The sequence below is a fragment of the Rhamphochromis longiceps genome, linkage group LG6 (assembly GCF_057381845.1).
Source record: "Rhamphochromis longiceps isolate RC_006_pf linkage group LG6, R_longiceps_female_GT1.1, whole genome shotgun sequence".
Taxonomy (NCBI): Eukaryota; Metazoa; Chordata; class Actinopteri; order Cichliformes; family Cichlidae; genus Rhamphochromis; species Rhamphochromis longiceps.
Window position 1 is genome coordinate 32,340,661 of NC_140562.1, and position 10,268 is coordinate 32,350,928.

At 37.3% G+C, this 10,268-nt stretch overlaps 1 protein-coding gene across 1 annotated transcript; it reads left to right on the forward strand.

Annotated features, from left to right (window-relative positions):
• The first annotated feature begins 3,087 nt into the window (after positions 1-3,087).
• On the forward strand, positions 3,088-6,823 carry LOC146668366 (uncharacterized). The gene is made up of 6 exons (XM_085408658.1): positions 3,088-3,259; positions 3,914-4,015; positions 4,095-4,490; positions 5,373-5,509; positions 5,633-5,733; positions 5,888-6,823. The coding sequence occupies exons 1-6, from the start codon at positions 3,115-3,117 to the stop codon at positions 6,027-6,029; spliced, it is 1,023 nt and encodes a 340-aa protein (XP_085264784.1). The 5' UTR covers positions 3,088-3,114; the 3' UTR covers positions 6,030-6,823.
• The last annotated feature ends 3,445 nt before the right edge of the window (positions 6,824-10,268 follow it).

Genomic DNA, 10,268 nt, shown 5'->3' on the forward strand with positions numbered 1-10,268 from the left:
GGTTGTGGAGGCACCCCCCCCCCCCCCCCCCCCCCACACACACACACAACACACATCAAAGTAACAGAGCTCTACTCAAAAGCAGGCAACAAACAATACTACTAACTCAAACAAACTGACCTACCTAAACAAGAAAAAGGGGAAACTTAAATAGTGGTCAAGACCCAAATTGCAGTTCTCCATATGGGCTTGCTCCATCCCTTTTCCACCTCTTAGCTTATCCAACAAGGGACTGGGAGCAGATTCCATTGAGGTAACTCAGAAAACAAAGACAGACTAAATCATAGACATAACAGTATAAACTAAAATTTGTGCACTTATTTTAGAATACAGTATTATGTGATTTTATAAGTAAATTAGTTCTAAACCAAAACCAATTCTTTATTACCCAGTAAATTAATTTACATATTTAAAGAAAGACAAATATGTAAGTGTAGTGTTATTGTACATCTTTAATGTAACACTGATGTTTAGTTGATATTACCACTGTATCTGGCTGTAATTGCAGCCGTCACAGCTGCTGTTAGCTGCTGTAATTTAGAATTAGCCGGCATTACTGAAACCTTCTTTTAAGTGGATCAAGCAATGTTGTACTTGGTCACTTAGTGACTTTCATACAATGTGAGAATATAATCAAATTGTTTATCAGAAGGAAAGCATGATTTTTTTCCAGCCAAAAATTTCCTGCTATAATGTTAGCTTATCACCCGCAGAGGTTTTTCTTATTTAGCAGGCTTGTTTTCAGCTGTCTTGAGACAAAAAGGTGTCTAATCTTCTGATAATAAGTCATTGTCACAATATCGGGAATAAATAAGCATGCATATGCAGTTATTTGTATGTTAGTTTCCTGACTTCGGTTAAGGTGAAAAGGTTAATATTTTATCTAGATGCCAGTTAGGTTGTTAGGACGTCTTCTCAGATGGTAAGAGATAGAAATGATCCTTCACATCTGGAGTCTTAAGGTGCAGACACAAATTAAAATTTGCCCCTACAGTAAACAAATGCCCACAAATTTTATTCTTCTCCTCATTTGGAATACAATGTATGTGGCTGGTCTCTAGCCAAAAGTGCAAATAAATAGAAAGGTGGTGCACACTTCAGCTAGTGTATTCAAGATGGTGGGGAAACATGGTGGTTTCCACTGGTAGCCATATGTAATTTTAAAGGGTTAATTCTAAGTTTATCAGAGTGCATCAGTTTCATTTTTCTGTTAAATAAACTAAAAAAAGAGAGAGCGATACATCCAACTTAGTTCACTGAATCAATTACAAAAATGATAATGGCTGCTTATTGGTGGTGGGTTCACCTAAAGAATGAAGTATATGTCCATCTCTCTGACCTGTCTGTAATGTAAAATATAAATTTTGCATCAAAAGTAGTCTGTGCTGTGAGAAGAAGTTACAAAATTAAATTATTTATTAGGGGTGCAACGATACACAAAATTCACGGTTCGGTTCGATACTTTGGTGTCACAGTTCGATATTTTTTCGATACAAAAAAATGTTCATGCTTTTTTAATTTGTCATTTATTAAAATTATAAATATATATTTTAACTCAAACGTACAGTTTTTAAATTTAATGTTGCTGAAACAACAAGGGGATAAAATAATAATTCTATCTGATTGGGAAAACACTCATCTTTGGAAAAGAGAGTTTATTACAGAGAAATGGCTCTTTCCAAAATAAAAGCTATACTATATGCTTCTTCCAGGGGATACTCTCAGCAGCATATTAAATATATCAGGTCCCCATAAGGAGAATCATGTGCTAACGGCTGTCTAAATGACTCGGGTAAAGTTTGTAGCATGCATGCTTGTTGTTTTTGTCTGCTTCCACTTATCTTTGCACTAGGATGATGTCGGCATAAATGTGCAGTCATATTCATTTTGTTCCCACTAGTGCTGTCAGCGTTAATCTGAAATGACGTTAACGCCACAACATGGTAAATCTCCGTTAACGAGCTACCGCCGATCGCCCCGTGCATGGGGCTGGACGACGTCAACACGTTAACAAGCTAACTGCGCTAACACAGTAGTTCCCACCCATGTAATTGAGCATTGCGTGGCACATTCGACATACTGTTTTACTTTTGTCCATGACATGCTTACCTTCAGGGTCATACTTCACATGAAGACCAAGATAGTTCCAAAGGCCAGATCTGAATGAGGGTGGGGGAGGTTCAATTTGCCATGTTGCAATGAGCTTAGCTCCTGTCTTGCTAGCTTGCGCTGCGCTCAGTGGATCTGCGCTCGACAGTGCAGCCTAGGCGGAGTAGTCGAACGCAGATCCACTGAGCTCGCAACACAGACAGCATCGTCAGAAGAAAAGTTGATCAAATAAATTAAAAATTTTGTATTGTTCGATACATATGCGTACCGAACCGAAAGCACTGTATCGAACGGTTCAGTATCGATACGAGCATCGTTGCACCCCTAATATATATATATGGGATTTCCAGTGGTGGCTAACCAACCGGACATAGTCAAACAGTAGTGATAGATGTAGTGGTTCCCAATGTCAGCAACATCAGGAAGAAGGAACATGAGAAGCTCAAGAAATACCAAGGGAGCACCAGGTGTGGTGACCAAACTAGGCGAGTGGCTCCAGCAGATCCCAGGAACAACATCGGAGATCTCTGTCCAGAAGAGCGCAGTCCTAGGAACAGCTAAGATACTGCGCAGGACCCTCAAGCTCCCAGGCCAAGGACCCGAGCTTGAAGGATAGACCGCCAGCAGGGGCGAGCGGGAGAGGAAGTGTATATATAGACAAAAAGTGTTCTTACCGTGCCAGCATGTGTGCAAATGAACTCCCATGCAGTGGTCATTTCTACTGTTCTACTTGTACTCCAAGTATGACATACAGTAATTGGTTTCAGTTGAGTGTTGTCTGTGTATTCAAAGGCAAAGACAAATGCAGTCATAACCCAACAACAGTCCTGAGGTGTGCCAGGATTCAGGGAAATGAAAGCAGCATTTCATTCCTCTAGCTCTTAGTTTCCTGTTAAATAAAGAATTGCTTGTGCCAGTGGATTTTTACACAGTTCACACGCTCACAAAATGCTGATCGCCTCAGATACATAAGGACCCAACTGAGCCAGCAATACCAGTAAAATCATGGATCAAGCCTATATGGGCATGGAAGAAATATCAGGCAGCAACATAAAGTTGAGAAGGCTGGTAGAAACTTCAGAAGAGAATTATATCGATGATGAAGTGAGTCAAACTGTGCAATGTGAAACGACTGGACTTGGACTCCCAGGTAATAAACAAAAACAAGTAAACATATTAGATTTAGATACTGCATTGATATGTGATGATGAATTATTGTGCAGAAATAAAACAAAAAGTAAAACTAATACCGGGTAGATGTAGGGTCCGGTTTGCTGCAAAGTTACTGTAGTTTTGGATGTTTTGTTTTTAATTTTAAAGATTTATATTTTAAGGTATTTTTTTAATCTGTATTTGATTGTGCTGAAATGACTAGTTGACAGGTGACCCTTGGCCCATAATTTTGATTAAATTATAATTTTTGTTTTTAATTCAGGACAGGCTCAAACACATTCAGCGTGTGTTTATTTCAGTTCAGTTTTAATAGTTTAATAAACCAAAAATCTTTGGTTTTTATTAGTTTCAGTGTTAGTTTTTATTTATACTGTGGTGTGTGGTTGCCGGATTCTAAGTTCAAAAGAGAAAATAATACAATAAAATACTGTGCGACAATCACAGTATTTGTGTCACAGCCATAATCACACAGAAACAAGTTTGCTTCTTTGTGGTCAGATGTTGATTTCAAGAGCAGAAGTTCACATGTTACTTTGTAGAGAAAATAGTATTTTATGTTATGATAAACTATATGAGGATGTAAATATTCTTCACCTTTAGCATTGTAACAAATATAAACTTTTACCTGCAGAGTCTGAATTTGTAAAGAAGAGTTACTGCAGAGCTGCTGTGGTTCTTCTGGGTCTGCTGTGTCTTTTCCTCCTGATTGGATTCATAACTGTGGTTTTTCTCTGTGAGTACAAGAAATATGTAATTAGCATGCTAAAATCCTCACAGGCAATGTTTTTATTTGATATTGGCATGTCCTACAGTCACCCAAGGCAAATCTCCTGGTGAAATGGACACAGTGTTGCTACACAGTCTTTACAACAACTTGACCAGCGAGAGAAACCAATTACTGACCAGTTACAACAGGCTGACAACCGAACAAGAACAGTTACTGACCAGTTACAACAACTTGAAAACTGAAAAGGACCAATTGCTGACCAGTTACAACAACCTGACAACCGAACGAGAACAGTTACTGACCAGTTACAACAACTTGAAAACTGAAAAGGACCAATTGCTGACCAGTTACAACAACCTGACAACCGAACGAGAACAGTTACTGACCAGTTACAACAACAAAGTTAAAGAGAGAGACCAGCTCCAGACAAGATTTGAAGACATGACCAAAAATAGAGACAATCTTCAGAGAAAACTTCAGGGTAATTATTTGTTTCCATTTTATCTCGTACAGAAATGTTTTCCTTTACATTTGAAGTTAACATTCAAGTACATGACGGTGTTGTTGTTGTTTTTTTCTCATTTAATGCATTCTTGAATCACAGCGTTAACGATACTGGTTAAGACTTAAAGTGAAATTCAGTGTCCCTTAAACCATATTAACATCTGGACAGTTCCATACTATTAAAAAAGAAAGCCTCAGTAAAACCTAGAATTAAATGTAAATTAAGCTTAATGTGAATATATGAATATTTCATATGTTCTAAGTCTATTTAGATATAGCTCATACTGGTGCTTTAATCCATGTAGAGAAGGAAAAAAGATTCTCGTCATTTTTATCTTCAACTTCAACCAGTATGTCTCAGCTGTTTTTTTATTTCCATATTTAGTTGTGAAAGACACCTAACCAATGACAGAAATTTTAATACTGCAGTTTCAGTTCACAGTGTGTGTTATGTTAGAAATTACTAAAGCACCATGAAGCCTTCTAACTGAGAAGTGGACCTTGGACAAAACCTCGAGTTTCTCCTTATTTTCAGTGGTCAGTAACAGTTGCTGACTCAAGCAAAATCCTTAGATAAAATATATATTTCCCACACACTCCTTCTGAATGCACAAAAATGATGCATTTCTTTTTATGTTCTTTTAAAACACAAAACCAAAATAAACCTTTTTTATTTGATGTAAAACTAGACATATTGTGCAACAATAGGACAGTGTTTTTTTTCTTTCATATGTTAAAGCTTTGTGAATTTGTACAACTGACACTTGTGTAACAAATATGTGAGGCTAATTATGAGATATTAGCCTTAAAGATAAGATCCTAACAAAGCCCAAATTATTATTCTGTTTTTCTTAAACAGATTGCCGAGAAAACTGGGTGGCCTTCAGTGATAGTTTGTACCAAGTGTCTTCGGAGAAGAAATCCTGGGAAGAAAGCAGACAAGACTGTCTTCAAAAAGGTGCACACCTGATGATTATCAACAGCCGAGAGGAACAGGTGTGTGTGTGCAAACATAAATTAATGTACTATGTTCAGAATAAAACACTGAATGAAATCAGAGAATGCACTGACACATCACTTTAAGTTCTGTATATTTACACTTACTTGTCTTTCAACTAGAATTTTGTGAACCAGTTCAAGAAGTCTTTGTGGATTGGACTGACTGACTCAGAGACAGACGGAAGATGGAAATGGGTGGATGGGACTCGCATGACCACAAGGTTGAAATAAAAATTAAATTCCTCTCTTGTCCATAAAGTCTTCTTATATCATCAAGTACATTAACTAACTTAATTTAATTCATATCTTGTTACTAAAAACAAAAGGCTGACTGATCTGTTGAGTTTAACTCTTATAATTTTATCTGTATTTCAGCTACTGGAATAGTGGTGAACCAAATGGTGGCAGAACGGAAAATTGTGGACAGATAAAGGTTTACGACTCGCAAAACAGCTGGAATGATGAAACATGTTCCAATAAACACTTCTGGATATGTGAGAAGAGAATTTCTCCATAACTTAACATCCATGCCCAACAAATAGTGCAGAAAACAGAGCCATGAGATCAACTCCTGAAGTGAAGCTGAACAGAAAACAGTGGCCACTTAGGCTACGTCCACACATACACGGGTATTTTTGAAAACACAGCTTTTTCTATGCGTTTGGGCCTTTTGTCCACTGAAAACTGAGATTTTTTAAAACTCCTGCCAGGGTGGAGATTTTCGAAAAACTCAGTTTTTGCGTTTACATGTGGACGAGCAAAATGGAGATCTAGCCACGCAACATCAAAGGTGTGCGCCTTTTTTAACGTCAGATCTGCAGTTTTTACATGCTTACATATACACACGCAGTTGCTGCCCCTCCACTTGGAAAGACAGAGTGAACTTTGGACGTAGCTTTTACATTCAACACACTCTCACAACCTAAGTGTAATATTAAGGAATAATTCCACCTCACTGTCAGTCCACACATAGGACTCATTTCTGCTTCTATGCACCATCTAGACTTCTGATTGGCCAACATTTCGACACAGCATTATATCATAGAGATATTTTAATAAAAAGGAACGTGTGGAAGATGATTTTTTTTTTTATTAAACGAAAATGGAAAATCTCCACTAACAAAAATACCCGTCTATGTGTGGACATAGTCTTAGATGGAAACAAGTTTAAAGGGTTTTCGCTTTGCTTTCTAAATCAAGAATATCTTTTGTTACTATATCCAGGATCTTTAATCAGCCGGCGATCTGCTTTGGTGTGACTGGTCATGACAATTTTAAGACGTGTTAGATTAAAAAACTTGCTCAACAATCCCATGCTCAAAAATTCTCATCTTATAGAAAAATATTCTGTTATCATAAACTTTCCATCTGTATTTACAATTTAATCATTAAAATGTTGACAATTTGGACTTGTTTTACTCCACCTGACTCATTTATTGAGGAAAGACTGAAGATTTAGGAAAAAATCCTCTCAGTGTGCTGTGCAAAAATGCAAAACCCAACCCAAGTTTTCGCTCTCATGTATTCATTTCTAATATTGTTCATCCTAGTCCTAGTGAAAGTCTTAACATATACAGCTCTGCCTCCCATGTTTTTGTTAGTGCAAAAACCATAACCTGAACCATACATCACAGTAGGCCTGCTGCCATCTTGTAAACCTTCCCTTTCACGCTTCCTGCTATTCTTCTGTCCCAAAATCACACCTGACACTGATCTCCACTCACTCTCCAGTGCACTCTGAATTGTTAAACCCAGGAATTTAAACTCATCTATCTTTACTACTTCTACTCTTTCTATCCTCACTCATTCTGTCTTACTTGCATTCCTCTTCTCTCTAGATTATGGCTCCACCTCTCAATAGTCTCTTCCACCTGGTCCTGCTCTCACTACAGATAAGTATCGTCTGCAAACATCATTGTTCACAGAGACGTCTGCCTGACCTGATTTGTCAACTTGTCCATCACAACCGCAAACAAGATCTCTGATGATGGGCTCAGAGTAGATCTCTGATGCCCTCCATGCCCACCTTTAACCCGACTGTCACTCCTATTCCACTCCTCACGACTATCTCACTGTCCCACATTACCCTTTGTTCTTCTTTGCCACTTCTGACTTCGTGCAATACCTCAGCTCCTCTGTTTTTTCTAAATTCATAAAAGACACAGTGCACCTCTTCTGACTTTCTCCATACCGAGAGAAGCACTCTCACAGCAAACATCAGCCTGTAGTGCTTTTTCTTGGCATAAAGCCATACTCCTGCTTGCTGATCATTATGTTGCTTAAAGATGGTATGGTTCATCAACTTTATCCCTATTCAATCTTTTTTCTTGCAAGTACCCAACAATCAATAAATGCATCCAAGTATATAAATTTACTGAATATTTTTATTCAGTAAACTTGTATACATCAATAATAAACACAGTTGAGACAATTAAAGCAGTAGTGTTATTCATCTGATTTATCTGCACTGGTTTTTATTTTGGATCAAAGTAAGAGTCATTGTACTACAACTATTGTAAATAGAAAAACTATTTAATCATTTTGAAAGCAGCATGCTAGGTTACCATAATGATAATAAAAGCTGAGCTGCAGTGGTTTCTGATTGCGTCCAAGCTGCAGTAATACCACTTATTGTGATATGTAGGAGGAAAGAAAGTTAATTATAGTGCATATAGTAAATGAAAGCTTTTGACCGTACTTCAGCCAAAGTAAAAAAAAAAAAGCAATTTAAAATTAAAATTACAGAAAGAGAATTTTTCCAGGATAACAATTCTGTAAAAACAAAAATTTTGCATACAGGAAGCTTAAACTAAAGCATTAACTTCAGGATTAATGCTGGGTTTTCAGTAGTGCTCTGGTTTTACTGAACATACTTCATAGTGCATGCTACAGCTGGAACTTGTTTGTATTGAGTTTTAATAGTTTAAATAGCACTTTCCTGTTTAATAGACAACCACTTGTGTTAGTGGATATTTGGAACTACAACTTGCAAATTCAGAAACTCACAAAACGCTGTTCACCTCAGATATCTGAACACCCACCCACCTGAGTTAACAATGCAGATTCAAATCATGGATCAAGGCTGTACAAGCACAGAGGAAATATCAGGTGGTCAGAAAAAGGAGTTCAGAAGAGTAAAATAATACATGTAATGACTGGGACCCACACACTGTTATTGTGCATGTTTATTGCAGTTGCACACATATTGTTAGAGAGTTATCTCTAGGATGCCAGTGCGATGGCTTCCTCAGGACAAGGACTCTTTCCAGATATACTTTAAGGAGCATTAACTGGTTGAACAGCAGGCCAATAGGTACAGCAATTGGCATACTCAGTGAGATAGTGATGTGTCGCAGCTGTTCTGATATTCTACTTATCTATGTGATGTACTTCTGTATGTTTTATCTTTTACGGCAATTTTTACCTCTACATTTGAAGCTAACACTTTGATAAAATGATCTTTTTATCATAATTGTGACATAAAGCAGACATGATATCTCATTTAATACAGTGGTCAAAATAGAGTATTAAACATCTCAGGAAAAGCCTTTGATAAAAAAAAAAAAAAGTCCCAGTTCATACTATTAAAAAAGAAAACTTCAGGAAAACCTCAGAATTACATGTAAACTGAGAATAATGTGAGTGAAAATATTAATTTCCCATACATGAGTTAAAACTGAAGTAGATCTGAACATCTCATCTGTTCTGTATTTCCATGTTTAGCTGGAAAACACACAACTTAGTTCAGGAATGTTAATAAAGAGAGAAGTGGACCTTCGAGAAAAGCTCACTTCTCTCTAACTTGACCTCCAGCTTTTTCTGAATTTTCAAAACCTGTGGTTTTCAGCCACAGCGGCTATTGTACTGGATTCTTCTGTGACCTCCTGGATAGGGTTCTCTATTTGTGGGAAATGTCTCTCACCGCAGTTTGAGGGTGTCCCGAAGCCTTTGAAATTGTTTTGTAGCCCTTTTCCAGACTGACAGGGATCAATGACTTTGTTTCTCATCTGTTCTTGAGTTTCTTTAGATTGTGGCATGACACAGTTCATACTAGTACTTTAACCTGAATAGACAAGAAACAACCTTTTGAGGTTTAACTGACTTCTCAGCTACAACTGAGATAATTCATGATGTCTCAGCTTTTCTATATTTAGGATAAATGTGGAAATGTTAATACAGCAGTTTCAGTTCATGGTGGGTTATGCTAGAAATGACTGACCCTTCAAAGTAATAAGTGGACAAAAGTTCACAAAAGTTATTGTAATGCAAGCTCACTTTAATTATTTGGTAAACTGCAGTTTTGTGGGGCAATCATGGTAACCAGTTTGACTGAGGAATGCATCTCAGATTTTGGGAAGTACCCCTCATATTTCTTTAAAACTGGAAAGAGGTCATTAATCAGCATATGTAGCTAATCTAAAGCATAATTAAAAAACTGCAAAGCAAAGAAAAATGTGTTGCACTCACAGCTGTCCCAGTGAGTGGTGAGTTCATTGCACTTTTGCACCAAGAGAAAATGTCTCTCCTGTTTGTTTATTTATTTGACTCAACAATATGTCAGATATTTTTCCACTTTTACAATTGTGGCTTTACTTGAAAGCTTTTTCAGTGGGAGTGGGATAGCAAAGTGGCTTTAGCCAAATTTGCCATCCACCCTTGGCAAATTTGCACCCTGCCCATTGTGATATAACCCTTTAAAGTTCACCCAAAAAGCATTTGTTCAACTTTTCTCCTTTGAGTACTGAGAAAGAAGATG